Source organism: Aphis gossypii, chromosome X (assembly GCF_020184175.1).
Source record: "Aphis gossypii isolate Hap1 chromosome X, ASM2018417v2, whole genome shotgun sequence".
Classification (NCBI taxonomy): Eukaryota; Metazoa; Arthropoda; class Insecta; order Hemiptera; family Aphididae; genus Aphis; species Aphis gossypii.
Genome location: NC_065533.1, coordinates 10,678,133 through 10,704,410, shown reverse-complemented (window position 1 = coordinate 10,704,410; position 26,278 = coordinate 10,678,133). Strand labels below are relative to the sequence as shown.

Here is a 26,278-nt window from a genome sequence, read left to right as displayed (position 1 = left end):
AGGTGGCGATAAATAAAATTGTGCACGGTTGCATTATCTTGACTTCTATTTGTCTAATATTTTTCAAATTGTTGGCATGCATCGAGTTCTATTGCCACCGCCGCCGTTACAGTGTGCGGCACTAATATGACATTATTATGGCGTGTAGACAGTATTGACGTTTAAAAATTCCAAAATTTTGGTGACCCACAAGACTGACTATAGCAATATAGTATACGACAATATTTTTCAATAATACACGTAACCGTGCGGTAAATCGACTAAATAGAGAAAAATCGACTATATAATAATATGTGAGTGAATGCTCAAAGACTCGAAAATTAGTCGAAATAATCATTCAAGTGAAACAATGAAAATTTATAAGCAAACAATTTATCACCGAGACGTACACATTATCGTTTGAAAGCCAGCCAGTAAGTGATCACAATATCGAGCACATCGCTCGGAAACCACATCGGTTTCCGTCTGCGGCGCCATCACTTTTAGACGAATCTAGGAAAAAAAGACCAAGGAAAAAAAGAACACGGAAAAAAAGAACAAGTAAAAAAGAACACGGAAAAAAAGAACAAAGGAAAAAAAGAACAATTTTTAAAAATTTTAAACAGAGTCCCACTAATCAATAATTTTTTTAAAAAAAAATTTAATATAATGCATGACACTTATGCTATATTTTTGGTATTCATTTTTTAATTTTTATAACTTAAAATAAAAAACTTAAAAATTGATAAAAAAAAAATCCGAAACATTCAATATAGTCAAATTGTAAATCTTACTTTGAGAAATATTTGTATGGTAAATTTTTTAAGTATTAAAAAATAAAAATGTAGCGCAAGTGTCTATGAATTAAATTTTTAAAATATTGCATAGAACCAGGGTTGGGCAAGATACTAAATGCAAGTATCATGATACATGATACTTGCATTTAGTGTATCTAGATACAACTGATAAAAGATACAAGAATACAAGATATATGTATATAATATATATATTAAATACAATAAAGCTTAGTATAATAATATAGAGTCATCTTACTCTTTTTTATTACTGGAAATTCCCTAAGTAATCCTAGTGCCTTTAAAGTTGACTATAGGTGACCTTTTCATACTTTATCATAAAATATAACTAGTGGTAAAATATAAAACAACATTTTATTACTGGAAATTTCCCATGTAGACTTTTCATACTTTAGAGCTATAATTTGAGTGAACATATTTTAGTCTATTGACAGTCATTGAAGTGTTCAATTGTTTTTATTAAATTTTTATACTTCAATTTTTTAAATACATTTTAAATGGAAATTTTTAAATCTAATAATGGAGGTGAAAAAGTAGCTTTTGAAGGATATACTTATACATATAACAAAGTACAAAGGTAAAAACTATTTTACATGGAAATGATCAACCAAAAATACTGTCAATAGACTAAAATATGTTCACTCAAATTATAGCTCTAAAGTATGAAAAGTCTACATGGGAAATTTCCAGTAATAAAATGTTGTTTTATATTTTACCACTAGTTATATTTTATGATAAAGTATGAAAAGGTCACCTATAGTCAACTTTAAAGGCACTAGGATTACCTAGGGAATTTCCAGTAATAAAAATGCATCTTACTCTATATTATTATACTAAGCTTTATTGTATTTAATATATATATATATACATATATCTTGTATTCTTGTATCTTTTATCAGTTGTATCTAGATACACTAAATGCAAGTATCATGTATCATGATACTTGCATTTAGTATCTTGCCCAACCCTGGTTCTATGCAATATTTTAAAAATTTAATTCATAGACACTTGCGCTACATTTTTTATTTTTTAATACTTAAAAAATTTACCATACAAATATTTCTCAAAGTAAGATTTACAATTTGACTATATTGAATGTTTCGGATTTTTTTTTTATCAATTTTTAAGTTTTTTATTTTAAGTTATAAAAATTAAAAAATGAATACCAAAAATATAGCATAAGTGTCATGCATTATATTAAATTTTTTTTTAAAAAAAATATTGATTAGTGGGACTCTGTTTAAAATTTTTAAAAATTGTTCTTTTTTTCCGTGTTCTTTTTTTCCTTTGTTCTTTTTTTCCGTGTTCTTTTTTTCCTTGGTCTTTTTTACCGATTACCCTTTTAGACATCAAAAACCCGTTTGCCATATTCTTACGTCGTAGCCCGTATGTTTCGATATAGATAATCGTTACATAATAATATCTTCCTACGTGAACAATAATATTAAATCGTATTCGCTCGTACAGTCTTACTATTGTTACGTCAATTTCAATTAATTGAAAAATCCGCAATGGATGTAAGGAAGGTTTCCGGAACGATTCGTTTGGGATCACTAAGAACAGTACGAACACTACGTCGATCTATAGCCGTGCTTCCTACCTACTTTTTTAGACTAAGAACAAAATAAAAGTTTCTTAAACATTTGAATTGTTATTATTTTTCAACTATCAATATAAAATATATTTGTATTATTAACTGTAGGATCCAACATTGTTTAATGGTCAAATTATGATAATTAAACTTTTGTCATGTTATTATGTAATTAGTTTGCTAATTACTTCCCTAAATCTTCTAATTATCATGTTTTCTAAAACTTTAAAAACATTTTTAACAAATAATGCAAACTGGTGATGACATCTAACTCTCTATTTTATTTTTATTTGTGATGCTATAATTATAATTTATTCACCATAGTATTGTATGTGCAATTTAGTGTAAAAGGATGTGATATCAAAGTTAAAATAAGACTTATATTGGGATATGTTACTATTGTCTATAATAATTATATATTATATATATATTTATAATAATACATTGTACTTTGATATTGCGACTACCTACCTAATACCTATTAACTACGTCTTAGAAATCAAATATTAATATTATATCATTATCATCTAATACACCAGACTAGTGATATAATATGAAATAGTGAAATGTCTTGTATTATTATTATTATTATATTATACAGGTATATTTTTAATTGTATTACATTCCTAACTTCATGCCGTTACCTAGAAACTTCTAGACGGTAAAGAATGAATAACTATCGATTTATAGTAAACCTTATATCGAAAACTGCAAGATAGTTTGATTTTGATTAATTTTTCGAAATGTATCATAACTTCGTTAATCATATTTTCAAGTCAAGATTAGATTGTTTTTGTTACGACCATAAAAATTATCGATTTTAAAATTTTTTTATTGGTGTAATCTGATCATTTGATATTTTAATGTAAGTGATTGCATTAAAATATCGATGTTCTTGTCCAATCGATATATAGCTGTCTTGCCTATCTCCTGGCCGGCATATTCAGTATCATTTTACTTATCATCATTTATCACGCGTTCAATTTTTGTGGTTTGTACATTTTTAATATTGTTAATTTTTATTAATTCTATATATTTAAGCAATCTGTGACATTATTAATGCATCTTGATTGTATTTCTGGAACACAGAAGCAAGACAATTAAAATATTATCACAATGAACAGTATGAAAATAAAACAATTGATTTCTTATAAATGTTACTCTCCATCTTTGTTGTGTAATTTCCAAAAATTAAACCATCATCACATATTTTCATCGTCTCTCAGTTATAACACATTATGTAGTAAACGCTTATTTCAACACTGTAAGTATTAATTTAAAATTGTATTTTATATTACAGTTTATAATTATAGTTGTTTTGTGTTTCAGTTGTCAAACCACAGAATTTCTACAGTTATAAAAGTATACACACCACAAGTTATTTGAATAATAAAAAGGATTTTTATAATATATTAGGAGTACCAAAAAACGCTTCTCAAAAAGAAATTAAGAAAGCTTATTACCAACTCGCTAAGAAATATCATCCAGATACCAACAAGGGAGATCCTAGTGCTAGTAAAAAATTTCAAGAAGTTTCTGAAGCCTATGAAGTAAGTGTAGTACATGCATTTTTAATTATTTGTTAGTGATTTTGCTAAATAAGTTAAAAGTAATGAAAGTACTCCATGTTGATTTTGACATTTTAAACAGTAGACCCGTTAGGTTAGTTAACTATAACTTATTACTACAATTTAATTTCAACTATTTAAAACAGATATCATTAGCCTAATTTTATCTATTTTAAATACCTATACAATTGTGTCAAACATGGCCAAATATATTCTTACTCTAGAAAATTATTAAAATGTCTAGTTTTCAGACTATAAGTAATAAATGAGTAGTACAAATGCTTAAATATTTCTAACTACATATAAAAAAAACAACACCCAAAATATGCAAACTATATATCAAACTTAAAATAGCTACAGTAGATATGTTAATACATTTTTTGAGGATGACACCAAGTATCGTCAATTAATATCATTTATGTGTGTCGAATGATGCCAATTGGTGTTAAATACCTTGTTATTAAATGCACTACAATTTGGTCAACATTGTGATTAAACTATTGATCTTTTTTTAGTGTTTCTTGTATGTATTATTTCACATGCAGTTAACATAATAAGACACCGTAGTAGTTATTTATTAAATAACTCAAAGTCTAGATGATTTATTAAAAAGCACCTCTATATATATTTAAGATTAATGCATTTTAAAATATTCATAAATCATAACTTAAACCTTACTTCAAAATTAAAATATTAAAAAAAAATCAATAAAACATTAACATTCAGTATTCTTACTTTAAAATGTCATAATAGATCAATTCAATCAAATATTTAGTATAAAATAGTTAAATGAATAATTCAGGACGAATAATTTTTTATGTTATGAATTTGTTTGACGGAGACAATGCATGTAGGTTAAAAATGATAAATAAATATATATATTTATAAATAATATAGCAATCATGATGTACAGAATCAGTTAATTTAAAATATAAATGTATGACAATATCAATTATAATTTACGCTTTTATTTTATAAATTTTAAATGCATTCTACTTATTTACTTGTACTATTTTTAAATTAATAATGAACATCAGCTAATATTTTTGAAACCTGATAGGTAAAACTTTTATAATTTATAAATGTTGTTGCTTTGAATTGAATTCTAAGAATTCTTAATAATTATTGAAATAATATAAAATTTTCATTTATTTTCACACTTTTTGATTATTTTATTATTTACAGGTATTGGGTGATGAAAAAAAAAGAAGCACATATGATACATGGGGATCTACTGGTAATCCAAACCACATGGGTGGACCTGGAGGAGGTACAGGAAATGATAATTTTCAAAATGCATGGAGTTACCAGTCTAATGTAGATGCTGAAGAATTATTTAGGAAAATATTCAATCAAAGTGGGTTTGGAAATAATAGTTCGTTTGATGAAGATTTTGCTGATTCAAAATTTGGATTTGGAGCTGCCGAAGAAGTAATTATTGTTTTTAAGTTGAAAAATTATTTTGAACTAATTATATTCTTAAATTAATTTTACTTAGGTTGTTGTTAAAATTACATTTGAACAAGCTGCTCGAGGTGTGAATAAAGATTTAAATTTAAATGTGGTTGATATTTGTCCAAAGTGCCGTGGTTCTCGTTGCGAATTAGGATATAAAGCTACAACCTGTACACATTGTAATGGAACTGGAATGGAAACAATATCAAGGGGTAAGTACAGAATTTACAATAAGTATTTTTTTTTTTAAATTAATTGTAAACATAAATTGTTTAGGTCCGTTTTTAATGAAGTCAACATGCAGACAGTGTCAAGGAAGTAGAGTTATAATAAAAAATCCATGTATAGAATGTCACGGGAAAGGAAGTACTGTACAACACAAAAAAGTAACAGTACCGGTTCCAGCAGGTATACGTTTGATTATAATCTGTTCAATAACTTAACTGCATTATTATTTTATTTAAAGCTCTATAATTTTAATACTCATAAATCATCATGAATATTCATTGAAAATGTAGTATGTCATGATATTAACAATTAAATTATTGTTAATTTATTGTAACTTATATTTTTTATAACTTATCTTTCAAAATAATTAAGATTGTCTTTTTTTAGTCTAATTTTTAGTTTATTTTATTTATTTAATAAATAATTTCTAAATGCATGTAAATAAATGATTAAATAAATAAGATCCATTCAAGTAATCAATGTGATTTAGGTTTGAAAATATCATTTATAATATCATTAAGTAGCCATGTAATTTCTTATTAAATATTTATAAATACGTTTATAGTAAATTAGTTAATATTTTGCATTGAACAATAAAATTGATGCATAGTTTGAGTTTAATTGTATTATTATTATTATTTTGAATAGGAATTGAAGATGGACAAACTATTAGAATTTTGGTCAATAGGAATGAAGTTTTTGTTACTTTTAAAGTTGAAAAATCTGATTATTTTAGAAGAGATGGTTCTGATATTCATACAGATGCTAAAATTTCTATATCTCAAGCATTATTAGGGGGATCTATTCGAGTTAGAGGCATTTACAATGATCACACAGTACAGGTAATATTTATAAAGTCTTTATTGATTTTATGAACTATGTATTAAGTATTCATTATGTTTAATGTATCTTTATTTTAAATTATCTTTAAAGATTTCTCCTGGTACTAGTTCACATACCAAAATTAGATTAATCAAACAAGGAATGAAAAGAGTGAATTCCAATCTACTTGGTGACCATTATGTTAATATTAAAATAGATGTTCCTAAGTCATTAACAAAGAAGCAAGAAGAATTGATCAGAGCTTATGCAGAGCTTGAAGAAAAGACACCTGGAACAATAAAAGACTTATATCATAAAAAAGATGGTAAATAACTTTTGAATTTTTTTTAAAAAAATATATTGAGTTTATTAACAAATTAAGTGTATAAATTTTATAACTGCTACTATTGGTTTAATAACTCATATGTCCAATGCCATAAAGAAAATATACGACTATTTTTATATTTTTATTAATTTATACTTCACATTAAAAATAATCTATTTTTAAAATAACGCAATGGTTATGCATAATTCAATTATCTAGATCAGTGCTCCTCAATGTGTGGTACGCAAATAAAATCTCCCTTTATATAAAACATAAGGGTGTACATTATTAATAACTAATAAGCAAAAAAATGGTCAGTTGGTATGTAAATATTTTCAAACTGTTTGGTAGATAAGTTAACTGTAAACAAAATAAATAAGTATGAATAAATATACAATAAATTGTTCGTATAATTTATTATAGTTGATGGTTATCATTAAACTGGGATAAATATTGCTTTTACTTTTAAACAATTTTTACAACGCATTAAAAAAATATAAAAATTTTTAGAAGTTTAATTTTATATTAACTAAATAAAAACCCATGTATAATTAAAAATAATTTTATAAATTTCTGAATATTAAATTATTAGTTTTATAAAAATCAAAAATTGATACAAGTTCAACTTACATAATAAAAAATGCCAAGTTACAACTTGTGTACACAAAATATTACACTGTACTGTAATAATCCACTTATAAGAGTTATTAATTGAAAATTAAAAATTATTCTAATGAAGTAATAAATAATAATCAACATCACCACAATTTATAATGAGTATATATAGTCGTTTACCCCACAGGGTGGGTGCAAGGTGTTCTTTTCTAATATTTTGTATTTGGGACTCCAAACTTTAAATTCTAGATCAAGAGAACTGTATTAAATTGATGTTACTAAAATAAAATGTATTTTTTTTCTGAAAGATATGGTAAATTCTAAAATGTTTTAAATTTATTTGGAAAAACTTATTATGATGTAATAACTAGTTGTTATATCAAAGTACAAATTATAATTATAAATTGAAACTATTTTAGAAGTAAATTCTAGATTCAAGGAATAATACAGTGATTGCCGCTTATTGGACTTACGATTAATTGACTCATTCGCCTATTAGACTCAAAGCAGCTGGTCCTGATTTGCACATACTATACTAACATACAGCAAATAAATTGTATATTCGACTCACACACCGGTTAATAAGGGCATTTGAAAATTAGATAATTAAAGAAAATATGTTCATACATTGAAAAAAAGTGCTATAAATGAGTTATAAGTCTGTATCGTTATTTTGATTTTATCGCGGAGATAAAATAAATTACCTTTTCACCATATCCATTCAACCTTAGATGGATTTTTATCAAAAAATTAATTAAAGTTTACATAACTACGTATTATTTTATTTTTATTTTAATTGTGTATAGCTAAATTTTTACTTTTATACATACCTTAAATCTCAATAAATATTTTTTAAGTAATTAAGTTTCAATTTTAAGCATTTTAAAATTTTTTTTGGTCATTCACCTTATCAACTCATTTGATTAATAGATTCAAATAGTCAGATCCCAAAGTGAGTCTAATAAGTGGAGTCTATGTACACTTATTTAAGTATAAACGAACTTTTTGGTGTGCGTCACTACGACATCAATACACTTTCAATATAATTATGTTATTCTCTTAGTTTTCATAGTCTGGGAATTTATTTAATAAAAGAGTAGTTGGTTTCTAACCACCTATTCATACTAAACAAGTATACCTGTCTGACCGACAAATAAAAATAAATAAATTAACTTTATTTTTAATTTATTTATTATTTTATTTTTATTTAAATCAACTCTTATTTGTTAAAAATATTGTTCATTTTACAAATGTTAAAAAAATTTCTAATTGCCATATATTTTGCTAAATTTTGTAAACAATTAAAAAGTATAAATTATATTCAAAATTCAGTTTCAGTTTCTTCTTATAGTAAAATATAATTCTACTTTAACTAATAACTGCTTCTTTACTGCTTATAATATCATTAGTTATCCTTATCTTCTTTATTTTCATTAAATTTTAAGTTAAATATTAAATTTTTTTTTAAATTTGTTAGTTTAAAAAATAAAATTATGAATATAATTCAAAAGTAGTCGCTTTTTTTAGGCCCATCAGCTGATCAAACACAATCAACCCAAACAGCTGATGATGGGATTTTCACAAAAATAAAAAAAGCACTATTGGGATAGTTTACATTTTTTGGAACAAAATCCACTTAACCAATCAATATTCAAAGTAATTACTTTTTTTGTATATAATTTGTAATTATTAAGTAATTATTAATTACTTGTATTTTAAAAAATAAATATCAAAACTTATCTGAAATCCCAGTCTATGATAAAGGAGAAATTAATTATTTTTTACTGATAAGTATTACATATTATAAATATTAAAAATGTTATGATTTTTTTTTCAGGTAGTAAATCATTTAATCAAGAATCAGCAGAAAAATAAATGATAGATACTTCATAATTTATATTAGGATCAAAATGATAAATAAAGCCATTAATAAAACTTATTTATTATTTGTGTTATATAAGAAATTTCAATGTCATTGTGTAATTATCTTATATTCATTATAAAATACATAAGTACAATATTATGTTTACATTTTTGACTATTTGTAAAACCTATAAGTAGCTACATTTGTTAATAAATAAAAATTAAAAAAAAAATGGTTTATTTTCCTTTAAATTATGAAATTACTAAAAATTTTAAACTTGCTTGAATATAATTGACTATTTAATTTTTCCAATTAAAGATTCCATTATTTATGAACTTTAAAATTTAATTATTTAAATATCTATTTAATTTCATAAATAGTTCTTTGTTATTTTATTTTGTATGTAAATATATAATAAATAAGTGTGTGTACTGTTGTATTAATTATTTAATGAAATATTATACTGTAATATTAAAGTTAGTTATTAAAGAATTGTATAATTTAAAATATAATTCTTTACATTCATTGGTTTATCAAAACAATGTTGAACATTTGTATTATGTTAGTGCTCTGTAATACCATATAGAGGATTTTTAAGAGAGGGAAGGAGACTATAAAAAAAAAAAAAAAAAAAATTATTAAAATGTGTACAATTTCTATTGTCATTTGCTGCAAATAATTTTTACTGCAATGTACTCTGGACAAAAATATTTACATGTGACTTCACATATTTAATACAGCTTGATGTATTATTATCATAGGTACTCTTAAAATGTTAATAACAAAAATATGCTGATGGAAAGAGGACATGACATCTTTCTAGCTTAGCTACTGGTGGTATATGCAGTATCATTTATAGAAGTATTTAAGATACAGTTGTATTTTGTATCTTATTGATACTTAGTACTTACCTATCTTGTATCTACATACTTCTTGATTTTGTTTTATTATATATTTTTGTTACAATATACAATTTTCATTAAAAAATTATACATACAATATTTTTCACAATAACCAATGCACTTTATTAATTATTGATATGTATGTCTTTGCAAATTTTGCAAATTTAAAAGTTTGGTAAGTAAAATGTAAACTGTTATAACTAACTGATAAAATATACCATAAAAATTTATATACTTACATTTTTCTTTTACATTAATTTCGAAAAGGAGAAGAGTTCTTTAAGTTTTTTGCATGGGGGCCGAATATTTACACTTATGCCACTGAATTATTACCATTCATTGATAATTAAGCTATTTATTGTTTTGAATTGCTTAAATAGGACAATATTATATTTTCTATTTTATCATCATGAAACAATAAATAATAGCAAAATATATAAAATGTGAAAAGGTATGTGTACTGTCTTATGTGTTATGTGGTATTGATAAATAAAAGGTGAATTCCTTTTGTATTATTTATTTTTATAAAATTGTATATACCTAATACCTAAATTTAATAAATTTACTTTATTAAAGGTTTAAAGAACTGATTAAATGTTATTTTATAAACAAATATATTTTTAGAAAAGTTGATGTATTTTATTTTGACAAAAAATAGTATTGTAGTTTTGAATGTGTAATTATTTTGTCGGATAAGTGTTTATGATGATTTATACATTTTTTGTACATTCTATTGAAATTGAAATAGTTTAAAATCATTTTTTCAGTAAAATGTTATTGATAAGTTGAGTGATGTTTCACTACTACCTTTAGTATTGTTAATTCATTAAATTTTACAGTCCATTAAATGCTGTAGAGATATAGTTTATACTTCTATAATATCTAATTGTATATATTGTAGATAGTAAATTGAAAATTATAAAAATAGTTTCTTATGTGAATATTAGGCAATTATGTAAAGTCGTATGACTAATCAAATAATGATCCTTCTTTTCTTATTATTCAAAAATATTACTGCCTGGCTAACAAAAATAAACTAATAATAATAATAATATTTCATTGAAATAAAAAAAAAATGATTATTTTCATTTAGTAAATAATTTTCAAAAAAATACTTCTACTTTTAAAAAATGTTATAACATGGTGGAAATACTGGAAACACATTAGAAAAATTAGATGTGTATATTGTTGAATTTAAAAAAAAAAAAAATTATGTCTACAATTTTAGGAATAAACTAACAATCAGAACATTAAATTACTTAACTAATAAAGTAAAAATTGTTTCAAAAAACTTATTTAATGATAATATATTCAATATTTTAATTACATTTAAGTAAAAACTTTGAAATTTATTTGTATACCTTTTTTTTATTATAAATAATTTTTAATTTAATTGTGTATTTAGGCTCACGAGACGGATCAAACATGAGACAAAATCTAAATAGCTGGTGATGGAATTTACACAAAAATAAAAAAAACACTATTGGGATTATTTAAATTTTTTGGAACAAAATTCACTTTGCCAATCAAGGTTAAAAGTAATTATTTCTTTTGTACATAATTACTTGAATTTTGAAAAATAAATATCATAACTCGTCTTAATCTCAGTCCTATAAAACAGAGGTAATCTTTTTAATTTAAGTGTTCAACATTATGAATATTAATATTTATACATAATTATTTACACTTTATTTGATCAAGAATCGCCAGAAAAAAAATTTTACATGCTAGAACATTTAAATTTAATATTAATTCAATGTTACGAATGATGAACATTTTTACAATAAAAAATAGATATTTCTTATATTTATAAGTTACATTTACATACACATCGAATTAATGGTAACTAGTAATAATAAATAATTATTAATAATTAAAGAAGAAGAAGGTACAATTCTAGTAATTCTTTTAAGCTTTTCATGTGTTGTAATAAATAACTAGTGAAATAGGTAGAAAAGTTAAATTAAAAGTAGTATAAATCAGTATTTCGATAAGATAAAAATTATCATTTCAATATTCTATAATATTATTTACTTTTATCCTTATCATTAGTTTTTTTTAAATTACAAGGAATATCTACTGCCATCTAGCAGGAAACCTAGAATTGGCCTACAAAAAAAAAACACCTGATAGATGAACCTTGCTAGTATTTTGATTACCATTTATCAGTAATTAGTTTTTAGGTATACATAAGTGAATAAAATTATTTTTTTACAATTTTTTTTTGCAATTTTAATATTATAAAATAAATTATAAATGCTCACAATTTGTTTATATTATATTTATTATGTGTTATAAGTCAATAGTTAGTATTCCATTTTTACTTAACTGTTGTTGGATGTACTAGAATGTTTGTTCTCATCCAATTTTTTTTTTTATATTTTTGATTTATATAAACATTTATTATTTTTACATTTGTTATACAATAATTTCTTCTCTTAAATATAATACAAATGTTACAGTTTTCATATACTCCATTTTGTTGTGATCTCTATGCTCTATGTGATTATGTGGTATGTTCAGTTTTATTTTACATAATATTGACCTAGTTTCTAGGTATTTACAAGTATTCTGATATTGCATTCTTGCCCAATATAATCAGTACACTAACCTACATAACTCTTACCTAACTTACATAGTTAACATGACCTTAATGTAAATCCTTTACTGTATTCAAATTTTATTTTTTAATTTAAGTCTTCCAATGAGTGTTGTGAAACTAATTTTCATATACTTTGTTACATATCATGTGGGTATATAATATTATCTATTATTTGTATGATTTATTTATATTTAGTTATATTTATTAATGAAGTAATAAATTTAATTTTTTATTTAAAATCAATAAAATATTTTATATTACCTATTAGGTATTAAATAACATATTTACAATATTTTAAAATACATTTCATATTCTGATAAATATTTTATAGTTGCACTATGATAATATTACATATACAATGACTGTTATATTATGTACAGGTATACAGATTACTTTAAAGGGTTTAATATATTTGGCTTATAAATATTTTTAATAATAAAAAAAAAAATTATAGTTGTGTCTTAAAATTGAAATGATATCAAGTTTTAGAATGTTTTTTCATGCTTTATCAAATTAGTATTTAATGGTTTTGTAAAATGTTCTGTTGTTAGTAAGCCTTCCTACAACTTAATTATTTATACAATATGTTTTTATGTAATACTTTTTTTAAAATTAAAAAAAAATAATATTATTTCAGTCAGTTTACAATATACTGTGTATAACTTAATTTTGTATGACTATGTAAATATATTACTTAGAAGTAAAATATTCATTATGTAATTATAATTTATTTTGTTTTAGAATCAAATAAAATATATTTATACTTATGGTACATTTAATTGGTCTTTATAATTGAGTTATTAAAACAAAGAAGCTTTATCATACCATGTCAGAAGTAGTTTCATATTCACCTGTGAAAAAAGAATTTGATGTATCATCTGGTAATAATAATGATAATTCAAACAATAATTTTGAAGAAAATGGGGACATAGAAAATGATCAATCAAATTCTAACTATGACACAGTTTCAGATTGTGGAACTTCTGTTCACAGATGTGATAGATGTGATAACTATGAAACTTTAAATGAAACGAATCTAATATCACACTTGGCTACATGTCAAGGAACAGAAAGTAACAATGAGAATGATCTACAAACAAATCGTAAATTATTTGAATGTGATATATGCAATATGAAATTTTCAAATGGTGCTAATATGAGGAGACATAAAATGAGGCACACAGGAGTTAAACCTTATGAATGTAAAATTTGTCAAAAGCGGTTTTTTAGAAAAGATCATTTAGCTGAACATTTTACAACACACACAAAATCATTACCATTTCATTGTCCAATTTGTAATAGAGGATTTCAACGTCAAATCGCAATGAGAGCACATTTTCAAAATGAACATGTTGGTCAACATGATATGGTTAAATCATGCCCATTATGTAATTTTAGAGCTAGTTCAATGAAAAGTTTACGAGTCCATTTTTTTAACCGGTAAAAATACTTACTAAATCTGACAATAGAAATATATATTTTATATTATTAATATTTTTGTATTTATAGACACGGAATTGACCTTGATAACCCAGGTGTAAATGTGATAAATTCTTCTTTAACAAACCATATTGAATATAATAGTGGAAATGTAAGTACTAGTGGAGCTTGTAGTGACAGTGGCGATTCAATTGGAGGAAGTCGTTCGGAAAGTAATGCAACACCACCCATGCATTTTCTTACACCTCATGTTGAAATATCAATGACAGAACCCAATCCTATAGAGTGCTCATCTTTTTCCTCTTCTCAAGTAAGTATAACTGTTAATTATGTCACAAATTAAATTCTATTCTAGTTACCTATTAAAATTAAATATGCAATATAACTAAATAAAATATTGCTCTATTTGTCTTATGGTATATTTTATTTTATTATTTTACTTTGAAATGTATTTTCTTTTTAAAATTGACCTAAAATAGATAAATATATAAAATATATTACGGATTTCTTATACAAAAATAATTTACAATATATATGTATATAATATATAAATATAATTTTTATTATTATTATTTTGAAAGTATAGTTTAATAATACTTATATTGCATAATAATAATTAATATATGTGCCTAATAATTCAAAAAACTTAAAAACTAAATTTATAGTATATTAGTTTTTGAAATTTTTAGTTTTTTATATGTGAAGTTCCTTAAATTACTTTTTATTTTATTTTTTTTTTAAACATTTTATTCATTCTTTTGTAAGTAAACAATTAATTTAACTGTTGGAAATAAATTATACATTGTATACCTTAATCATTTCTAATATTTATATATTTTTATTTTTTGTTATATTGTTTCTTGTAAATAATTTGTAAAACTAGGATTATTATCGTAACACTGAATAATAGGATACCTACAACTATTAATTTTTTTTTAGATTTTACAAGTTTTAATTCTTGTTAGACTTTATTTTTTTTTAGGCAGTCAATCGTTTTCTGTTTTATTATTATTTTGTTGTGTTTAGGTTAATGACAATAACATGAAAACTGAATCTATTCAAAATTTAAATAATGATGATGTTTCACAAGATAATGAATGCCCAAATTCTCCGCAGTCAACAGATTCAAATTCCAATATGTCTACATTACCAATATTAGCAGGAAATAGTCGACAAGAAGGTGAAGTAAGTACAATCACACCATCTGTTTCACTCATTCCAATAAAACAAGAACAAGGAGATGAACATTTAAGAAAAAATAGTTCAAATAATGTCCAAAATGGAGAAACTGAGTCAGGACGTTTTCAACCAGCATCAAGTTTATCATCATTAATCAAAGTATCACCTTTAAAATCATTGTTGCGTGATGAATTTAAACGTAACATAAATATGAATTCCCCTGAATTATCTCAGCCTCATAACACAGATCCTGGTATTTGGAGGTATATAGCATTTCAAAAAACATTACAATGTTCCTTTTGCGGTATTACATTTCCAGACCAAACACTTTATTTTCTTCACAAAGGGTGTCATTCTGAAACAAATCCATGGAAATGCAATATTTGTGGAGAACAATGTAGTAATGTATATGAGTTTAATTCTCATTTATTAAGTAAAACCCATCAATAATCTTCATACATTATTTTATTTCCAAAGAAAATTTATTCATATCATTTATATTATAATGTTTTAGTACCTTAATTAACTATGTATCTATTCGGCGATAACCAAAATTCCCCTAAATATATGCTGCAATATTAGTTATAATATTTATAATGTTTAGTTGATTGTTTTTACCAATATAGTATTGGAAATAATAATTTTTTGTTATATAAGTAAAAAATACAAATCTATAAATTCATTTTTTTTTTAATTTATCTGCCTATTCGTTTAAAATTAAATTAAATATAACATAAAATATGATTATCTATAATAAATATACGACTGATAGTCTTTATTCAACTTAAAATTGTATGGTGCCTACTTGTATTTGATTAACAGAAATTTACTACAGTATTAATTGCATACCTATCAAAACAAACCAAATAAAATAAAATTATGTATTGGCTCATTACCATGATGAAAAACCATGTTACTTGTCTGCTATATTAATTTTACGGAGTTAATTATTTTAAAACAAAAGTATTGATTTTATTTACTCTACTCCCAAGCACAAATATTTAATATGTATTTAATTTTATTTACCTAAATTAAGTATTTTAAATATTGATCAAGTAGTGGATTGGTAAAAAAGCTAAACATTTTATTTTTACAATTTTTTTTGTACTTAAGTGTTTTATTTTTAGATATATAAAAGTTTAATAAAAATAATTGGTATTTACCCTTTTTTAATTTGTAGGTATACATTGTTCAATGATTTTGTTGAAATGTAGAGGTGTACAAAGTATATTTTAAAATATTCATTTTATTGATTGGTATAGATAATGTAATATAAGTTATATGTGTTATCTAATAGTAATTAATTATAAGTACAAAACAAAATTATTTTATTTTGTTGTTTTAAAATTTTCCGTCCAACGTGCCTTGTCAGTATCTTAATTATATTCTAAAATAAAATAATTAATACTATATTTATATTTTATATTTTTGAGGAAATTATTAAAAAATATATTGTAAAAAATTGGTAAAATAGGTAAATCTTGATATGCCCATTATTTGTGACATAGTAATATTGTGTATTAATCTATTACTAAAGATTTGTTTGTATGAATCTGAAAACAAGTTTAAAATAATTTTTAAATTGTTATGCTGATTTATTATTTAAAATGTAAAGCACTTATAATGTTTTTAATGTTTCATTAGTAACTTTTGTTTTGGTAATATGATAACTTATGTGAAAGAACAAATAAGAAAAAGTTTAGCAGGATTAAAATACTAATTCAATTAACTCAACTATTCCTTGTAGGTAATTAAACATGTTTTTACTAACCAATACCACTGTTGTGTTACACGTTTTGATAACCAATTACCTTTTAAACTTCCAATTTTGATTAATTTGAAAATATGTACTATAATTTATAAGTATACATTCCAAACATTTATGGAAAATTATGTAATTCATTTTTAGTTAGATATCCATTAACTATTATTGAGTATATTGCTATGACAGTAAAATATATTACTTACTAGATTAAAAAATTATGTAATTAACTTATTTAATAAAAATACACTTGAACTTCCATGGAAAAAAAAAAAAACAAAAAAAAATTCAATTAGAGGTATACTTTATTATAAAATGATTTTATTTTGTTTAGTTATCTATTTTTCTGTGATATTATATTATATTATGAATTTTTTTATTCAAATTATTTCTAGTTTTGTGTTCAAAATACTAACAATTGAAAAATGTACTGTACAACCTATAATAATGGGAGTGGTTATTTTTCTGATTTTCTGTAGTGCACATATTTAAATGTGAGCTTAGTTACTATCAATTTGTCTAAGGTATGATTGCAGAATGTTATTTAGTACTATAAAGGTGGTGCACAAAGTGTGGCATAGTACACTCAAAACTAGCCACTGAATTATATAGGTCCTCTATAGTTAGTGATTTTTGGGACTATTACCTAATGCATGTGACGATGTACTGATTGTTATTTGTTTACTTTACATCTGATATTTTATTTTATTGTGACAAAATCTATGATGAAGCTAATATCTTTTTAGTTTATCAATATTACCTTGGGCAGTTAGTGTTATTAAAGAGATACCCTACTACTTACTATGGAATACAATACTCTTCCTTGATATATTCTCACACTATTATCATTATCATTATTATATAAAATTTAGTATAGTACATTTGTAATAAAATTGTTGGTATTTTTTAACATAAAATGTGTCAATGTATGATCCCAAAATATCTAATATAAGTACTAAAGCAATAAATCTCCTGGATTAAGTCTAAAGCCTGTAGGAAAATTAAAAATTTGGTGCACCTATTTTACAACTCTAAAAAATTATATTATAATATTTATTTTTTTTTTCAATCAATACATAAATCCCATCATTATTGAAATTTGTGTTATTCAATTAATTGTAATTTATTGGATATATTATTTGAACTAAAAATAAAACAATGAAGATAAAATAAAATTGCATGATGTTTATTTTATTCTAAATACATTTTTACATATTTAAAACATTTAAACAGCAGTACAACAACTATATAGTTTTAAATATGGTTACTAACTAATCTATTAGTTTAAAATGTACCATTAACTCTTAATTAATCAAAAAAAAAATTAAAAATTAAAAGTAATTTGTATTTTGTATCAAAAAAATAAAAATAATAATAAATTTTAATAATATTTATATATTGTAGCTGATCCGCCTAAATCTGTGGTCAGTCTCAGTTTTGTAGGTTGTAACCTATAATGCTTTCGCCTTAAACTGAACCCTAACACATGTTAATTTTTAAAACATAATTCAATACTGTGATTTGAACTCTTTTGATTGTAAATAGATATTGTTAAATATAATACTTTATTAATGCCTTTATTTTATCTATAATAATTTAAAAATTATCCTATGTACACAATTATTTATACCCCTACCTAACCTTTATAAATTATTTATTATTATAGTGATTTATTTGAAATATAAACTGTATTTTGTTACTTGCAATTATCAATGAATATAGAATTAGATACCCACCTTTTATTAATATTAAATTATTGTTAATAATTTTAATTTCTAGTACAATTTTTATAAATAATTTTATGAAAATTTTTATTTTCATATTCTGACAAGATGTTTTAGAATTATTATTTTTACATTAATTTATTGTTCTTCATTTTTGCACAGTTTCATTTTCATCCTATATCATATGTTAATTTGATTGTTTTAAATGCCATTATTTTTAGTCTAAAATAACGGAATACAGGGTTTTTGATATCTAAATTAGTCTATAATTTAATATTGTAATTTTTGTAAACAATATTCTGATTGTTAGTACAATCTTTGTAAGCTTATTTACAAAACTTACCAATTTCATATTTGGACGAGATATTTTAAATTATGCAAACAAATTTAAAATAATTATTTATCATTAAGTATACAACCTAATTGTATTTTTAAAGATAAATAAATAACTGTTGAGTATTACATTTTGTAATGATAAAAAAAATCTCAAATGTAACATTTATTTTTATGTTAATGAAAATGTAACATATTATGGTATTATTTTACTGTTTATTAATATTAGATATTTTTAGTTATTCTGTTTTTTAAATTAAAATTATTTATTATGTTTTTATGAAATACTAAACCTGTATTATGTGATTTTCAAGTTTTGACTGTAAATTCATATTCCGTCCAATCAGTATGAAACTATGAAATGTTAAATTTGACTATTTATAATTATTTATACATTCTTAACTGTTATTATGTTAAATATTGTTAGATAATAATTAATAAATGGCAAGTGTTTTTAATATATTATGTTAAAGTTTATTTTGATCGATTTTGTATTAAAAATATATTTTTATTATTCCCAAGAAACTGACTATACAATAGTTATAATCCTAAAAAAGTTATGTCTTATTGGAAAAAGCTGTTAAGTAAAAGAGTGTTGTGATAATAAATTCAATAACATTGACAAATAGACACTTAATCTGTCATTATTCATAAGTGAGAATTGCTCTCACATGGCTTTTAATTTGATAACCACTTAAGTCATCTACAATTATAGATAAATTATATTCTCTTCATAATTTTAGTACCTTTCATGATTTTTTTAATAATAGAAACATCAATACATAAAAATAAATGAACACTTTCTTGTTTGATTGTATTAATATATTGTGTTTTGAAGTAACTAATCCATGTTTTGAGAGCTAATCCCTTTACATGATAATAACAGTATTACTATACATTTTATTATTCTAAATTATATTAAATTTGATTATCTCTGAATAATTATTTTTATGGTAATATTATAGTATTTGACTCACCCTAAGATGTGTTAATCATTCTACATATAAGATATATTGTTCAATAGTATGCAGTCACGACTGATTAAATTTTGATACTAAGTAGTAGGAAATACACACAACATAACAAATCAAGTAACTAGAAGTATGCATTGCATTTATTATGGTTTATATCTTTATGTATTTATGATATGTCAATGTTTATTTATCATGTTGACTGCGTTCTGACTCCAATTGGCATTATGAGGATCATTCAGAAACATGTTTAATACCATTTGGCATCTAATATACATTTAAAGTAAATGATTTATAATTCCCTAAGAGTTGCTGAATGTTATGTCTATAGCGTGAATAAACACATGTTTTAAAATAAATATATAAATATATGCCGTTTGAACTTCAGACTTAAGAACTTAAGAATAGGAGCAATTTTTTGTGTTGTTTTTAGAAGTCACAAACACACTGGGTAAAAACTGCAAAAAGACTATTCTTTAATCCAATACTTATTTTTTGAAAACATTCATTGGGTGTGTGTTGACAAGAATAAAATGAAATATTTATTTGATATTAATATTTTGTATAAATCAAAAGTATTTTGTTTTATAGATTGCTACAAATAATAAAATGTTTGAAAATATATAATTTAAATACTCGAGTCCTAAATAATGGATCAATTTTACCACTAATGGTACTTATTAATTTAGATTAAAAAAACTAATTATTATAGTGTTATTTAAGTCAATTTTTATAAATTTTAGATAAGGCATTTTTTTATTTTTTTTTTTAAAAAAATAAGAAATATAGTTAATTACTTACTAATTTTTAGTTAATTTTTAACTACATAAAAATATAAACAAGAATTTAATTGCAGTATTTTCTATTCTTATTGCAAGGTTAACAATTCTGGCAATTCTGTGAGACATCATTTTTTTTTTTTATGTAATATATTTAATGACCATTTTGTTTTGAATATTGTTGAATATTAATTGTTATGAATGTGTAATTTAACCTTATAGCTTATTTAATTTAATTTAATTTGTTTTCAAATGTTAGGCATTGATATATCAATTTCATTTATGATCACAAGAAATTCAAACACATACCTTAAGTTCTACAGCCTTACGATAGTTTGAACTAATAATAATAATAATTAAAATAATTTTTCATTGTTATTCATTGAAATACATCATATATTAATTTAAATTATACAAAACAGTTAACATAACCACAAACATAACAGTTATATTGAAATAAAACCAAAGATTAACTTATTAATATACGTCAATAAAATAGGTGGGTAATTAATTAATACAAGGTTATATTAGCTTTAGAGGTAAAAAATTACAAAATGGTTCCTATTATGTTAAATATTATCTACTAAGTTTAACAATTAATATTTACTACCACCATGATCAACTACTTGTGATTCTTTACTCCATACAGGTGGAAATTTAATGACTAGTACAGTAATGTTATCTAGAGATCCTCTATTATATGATTGTATTGTTAAATATTGGGCTCCGTGAAATGAATCATCTATATGTTGTTTAATACACTCAACTGCTTCTTCATTTGTAAATGTATCCCATAAACCGTCTGATGCTAGAATAATAAATTGTGGGTCATGGTGTGATAAATCAAATGTTAGAACATCTGGATTTGCAATAACAAATTGTTTCTCTTTTAATGGATAGTCTCCAAGTGCTCTAGAAGTAGCTAATACTCCGGCAACTCGCCAAACTCCATTAAATGATATAAAACCACCAGCTTCAGCAATACGTTTCTTTTCTCGCATCTAAATAATAAATATATTCATAATTACTGTATTTAAATAAATGTGTTAATTATAAAAATAATTACCTGTTGAGGTTTATGATCAAATGACAATGGTATAGCATTTCCTTTTTTATCACACATAACACCTCTTGAATCTCCAACGTTTGCAACAAATAATGTAGTACCTTCAACTAAAACAATTAGTGCTGTGCTACCTAAAATCATTTGTTTTTAAGATAAATATTAATTTTGATAAGGATTTTATAACAATATTTTTCTATTTATATTTCTGTTGACAAAAGTTTTTTAAATAGATGTCTTAAAGAATTAATTTTTTCAATAGATTTGAGTTAAAAAAAAAAAAAAAATGACAACAAACATAAAATGTTTTTAATAAACATAATAATTGCACTCAAATATAAAACATTATTCTATTATATTAAGCAAAGATATAACTCTTTAGTTTTATGTAGGTTCTACATTTTTTTTAATACGTTCATAAAGTTATCTATTTAAAAAATTTCAAGTTTAAATAAATATTAATAAAATAAAATATTACCAGCAATATCATAAGTTAATTTTGCTGCTTCAATTAATAGTTTATCAGCAGCTAGAACTTCATCAATTAATATTTTTGAGAAATTAATATTTCCATCTCTTTGTAAATACGAAGAAGGATTTATCATTTCATCATCTACATTTTTCAAAGTTGTGATATCCTTTATTAAACTTAAAGAGTCTTGTTTAAGTTTATTGTGATTAATAACACTATCATCTGCAGAACTAGAAGGTTTCGTTTTTGTAGTTGTATGTTCTTCAATTTTAGTAATTTTCATTTTCATTTTAGGAGTTAAATTTTCAGGAATATTTGAATTAAATGTTTTCAGTTCTTCAGTTGTATCAGTTTTTTCATCAAGTAATTTTTTTACTTCAATAATTTTATTAGTTAGATTTTTCATTAAATGTGTCGTAGCATAATCTGCAGCAAACTGAAAATGTTATAGAGTTATTTTATAAAACATGAAAAATTAATTAACCTTTCTTCTTAAGCGGGAGTTAAATAATTTCCTATCTTAAATATAAAGATCATTAAAAATTTTCCAAGATAATCTACCAAAGATAAGTTTAGATTAATGTATATTAGGTAGTTACGTATTTGTTATTAGGTAATATAAGACTTGATCAAAAAGTTTTTACTGAATCAATAATCCTAAACCACTTGCCAAAGTCAATTAAATTGTGTTTGGAAAATTTTCACCTTGTATGACCAAGTATTGTTATTATTATTTTTATTGACACAATCAACTTTAATCAACAATTAATTAATAAATCAATAAAATAATTTCTATTCAATTTATAAAGTTAGATCATTATGTCAAATCAATATTTAGAATACAAAGTATTTTATTGTTTCATTGTCTTGACAAATTTTTAATGATACCTATATTCCATTTAGAAGATTGTTTACTCCTTACTTCTTAATAACCGATAACACTTTTATAACTATTATGTATATTATTTATGTACACAGTATAATACATATATTAGATATATTTATGTTTAAAAAATAATGGCATTTTGTATGAAAACTGCTAAAAATACTTCAAAAAATATGTATGTAATTATAAATAAATTAAAATTTGTATAAAAAAATACATACGTTTTGGAACATTTTTACCCTGCGCAACCAAATGTGAAAAATACTGTTTAACTAATAGAAGGTATATATTTATATATATTGTAATGAATAATAGTAAAAAAGTAACAAAATATTGATATTTCTCTTTATCTTATAAATATATAAATATGAAATGAATAATTATAAAATGTTGTAACCAAATAAACAATAAAAGTTAAAATATTAATGCTTCTTATATCCAAATTTAAATAATATAAATTACAAAATAAAAATTGGTTTAGGTAAAAAAAAAAAATAACTTGAAACATAGTATTAAATTTTAGCAGAATGGTAATGTACTATAATTTATTTATTTAAAATACCTACAAGTACTTACAAGTATTTTGTACATTATTATGATATGTTAGTAAGAATTCTTTTAAATTTAAATTTATTCTCAGTGAAATTTAGTAGTTGTTTTAGTGTGTAATGTTTATACCCTATTTTATACCTAATACATTAATTGTAATGAACACAGAAAATAAATAAAATGAAAGAAATTGTATTTTTTAAAGTAATAATAAAGCTAATTCGTATGTTCTATGTAAATGAGAATATTCTTAAAATATATCAAGTCAAATACAACAATAACAATATTAAAATGTTACACTAAATTAATTATAATATTATTAAAAGCTTAATAATTGTAGGGCATGTATCTTATCATTTATTCATTTTTATTATAAAAAATTAATACAAAATAATATTGTTAATAAGTACTTACTTCACCACCATGTCCATCAAAAATAGCAAATAATGATATACCAGTGTTCATGATATTAGTTTTAATAACATATCTATCTTCCATTTGTGATCGTCTACCTTTGATAGCATATAGAGCAACATTTTTACCATTAAATTTCCAGTTCTTAGTAAGTGCATCTTTTTCATCAACCATTAATTGTTGAAAATCATTAAAACCAATGAATGACAGGCTTCGATTAATTTTTTTAAAAAATCCATTTGTGCTTTTAAATAAATTTCCAGAGAAAAACAGTAAACAGAGTATCAATGCCAAAAAAAATATTACTTCTGGTTTAGTAAAATAAAATTGCATATATTTCCACATGTTGTTATAGGAATTAACTTTATTCTTAGCTGATGTCAGTTTTGATGATAGTAACTTCATGTGTGTTAAATAAACTTGGTATATTATTTTGTCTTCAACACTATCATCCATTACAATTGACAAAATAATTGTTGACCATTAATTAATTAAATTTATTTCAAAATAATCTGTAAAAAAACATTTTGAATTTAAAAAACTAATAGGTAAATAAAAATATATTGCTTATAATGATAGTTGTAAGTTATAACTAAACTATGGATATTGTAGGAATTTTTTCTTTAATTATAAATGTATTAGATGATATATTCTAAATATTTTTTCATGTTTCATAATGTGTTTTTTTTTCTAAAGATTTGTTCAAAGAATCAAAACATCAATTCACTATAAATTATAATCTACAGCAAAATGTTTGACGATGCCATAGTTTTGCTATAAGTATGATAGTAGAAACTTCGACAACAATTTTTTTCCCTATAATTAATTTATATCATAGTTTTAAAACAAACAATTTTATATTTAATATCATCTTGTTGCTAATTAGTTCATTTATTTTTAATAACTTTTCTCAATTTCTCATACACATATTACATTAATTATATTTATGATTCTATTCATATTTTATCAATTATAGCTTTTATTAATTCATATCTCTAGATACTTATAATTTATTTTGTGAAAAGTTAAAAAAAATTGTCTAATTTGTATACAATTGTTATGTACAAGGTATACTGATTTCGTTGGTTATTGTGGTTCGTTAAGATAAATATTACATTCTTCCTACGTACATTTTTAAATGTTAAAATCTTTATTAGTCATTATTTTAATATCCATTGTATTTGTTTAAATTATAATATAAAATACATAATTCGATGTACCTAATTGCAATGAATTGTTGACTGTTTTTTTTTTATAAATTCATTTGCTAACCCAGAATGATAAAAGTCCTACCTAATTACACAAAAAAGAAATACTTACACGAGTAAATACAAATACAAACAATAATGTTTTATTATTTTAACTTGCCGTCGTTGAACATGACTTTTAATAGCACAGGTATTTAATAAATCAACATGATATACTTCAATAATAAATAGTTAAATTAATAATAATATTATGATTTCTGATCACAATAATTATGAATAATGATAGTAATTAATAGTATGATGTTATCGTGGATACTGAATGTCTAGATGACAGTAGATCTCAGTACCCGTTGTTCCCCACGATATTGTCTGTATCATAATCTGACTATCTTAGGTTTTTTGAGCAACGGAATCGCCTAACCGGAATCCAGAGACTACTTTAGAGGAACGTACTAACACGAACATATTATTTAATAATCAGACATGGAGTTAAAAGAGTTTAGGACCAATTTAATTTAATCAAAAAACATATAATCACGGTAAATTAGGCTACAGTGAGAACAGGGGAACTAGATGACTGCCGACTGGACCGCGCCACCGCGGTCGCCGTTACTCAGAATAATCAGATTAATATTTTGTATTCAGCCCGTTTCCAACGTCGCTACAAACCATAAGTACTCGGTAAAACAATGAAACGTTTCGTGTGCCATATCAGCAGCTCTATAATAATTT

General features: G+C 23.2%; 3 protein-coding genes across 6 annotated transcripts; 2 read left to right on the top strand and 1 right to left on the bottom strand.

Moving 5' to 3' along the window:
* The first annotated feature begins 3,348 nt into the window (after positions 1-3,348).
* LOC114130891 (protein tumorous imaginal discs, mitochondrial-like) lies at positions 3,349-9,427 on the top strand. 2 transcript variants are annotated; one of them, XM_050206793.1, is made up of 9 exons: positions 3,350-3,649; positions 3,715-3,935; positions 5,139-5,384; positions 5,452-5,620; positions 5,685-5,816; positions 6,285-6,478; positions 6,570-6,783; positions 8,926-9,054; positions 9,236-9,427. In XM_050206793.1, the coding sequence occupies exons 1-8, from the start codon at positions 3,502-3,504 to the stop codon at positions 9,006-9,008; spliced, it is 1,407 nt and encodes a 468-aa protein (XP_050062750.1). In that variant the 5' UTR covers positions 3,350-3,501; the 3' UTR covers positions 9,009-9,054; positions 9,236-9,427. The 2 variants fall into 2 exon arrangements, with proteins under 2 accessions (XP_050062751.1, XP_050062750.1); XM_050206794.1 differs by lacking the exon at positions 8,926-9,054 and having other exon boundaries at positions 3,349-3,649.
* Positions 9,428-12,380: 2,953 nt separating this feature from the next.
* Positions 12,381-19,664, top strand: LOC114130895 (zinc finger protein ztf-16). 3 transcript variants are annotated; one of them, XM_050205530.1, is made up of 5 exons: positions 12,381-12,677; positions 13,508-13,647; positions 13,732-14,206; positions 14,276-14,516; positions 15,233-19,664. In XM_050205530.1, the coding sequence occupies exons 2-5, from the start codon at positions 13,593-13,595 to the stop codon at positions 15,833-15,835; spliced, it is 1,374 nt and encodes a 457-aa protein (XP_050061487.1). In that variant the 5' UTR covers positions 12,381-12,677; positions 13,508-13,592; the 3' UTR covers positions 15,836-19,664. The 3 variants fall into 3 exon arrangements, with proteins under 3 accessions (XP_050061487.1, XP_027851770.1, XP_050061486.1); XM_027995969.2 differs by having other exon boundaries at positions 13,508-14,206; XM_050205529.1 differs by having other exon boundaries at positions 12,381-12,913; positions 13,508-14,206.
* A 1,718-nt stretch (positions 19,665-21,382) lies between these two features.
* On the bottom strand, positions 21,383-26,198 carry LOC114130892 (protein phosphatase 1L). Its single transcript, XM_027995967.2, has 5 exons — positions 25,659-26,198; positions 24,339-24,850; positions 22,496-22,925; positions 22,021-22,151; positions 21,383-21,955 (listed from the first exon to the last, which is right to left on the bottom strand). The coding sequence occupies exons 2-5, from the start codon at positions 24,792-24,794 to the stop codon at positions 21,551-21,553; spliced, it is 1,422 nt and encodes a 473-aa protein (XP_027851768.1). The 5' UTR covers positions 24,795-24,850; positions 25,659-26,198; the 3' UTR covers positions 21,383-21,550.
* Positions 26,199-26,278: the final 80 nt, after the last annotated feature.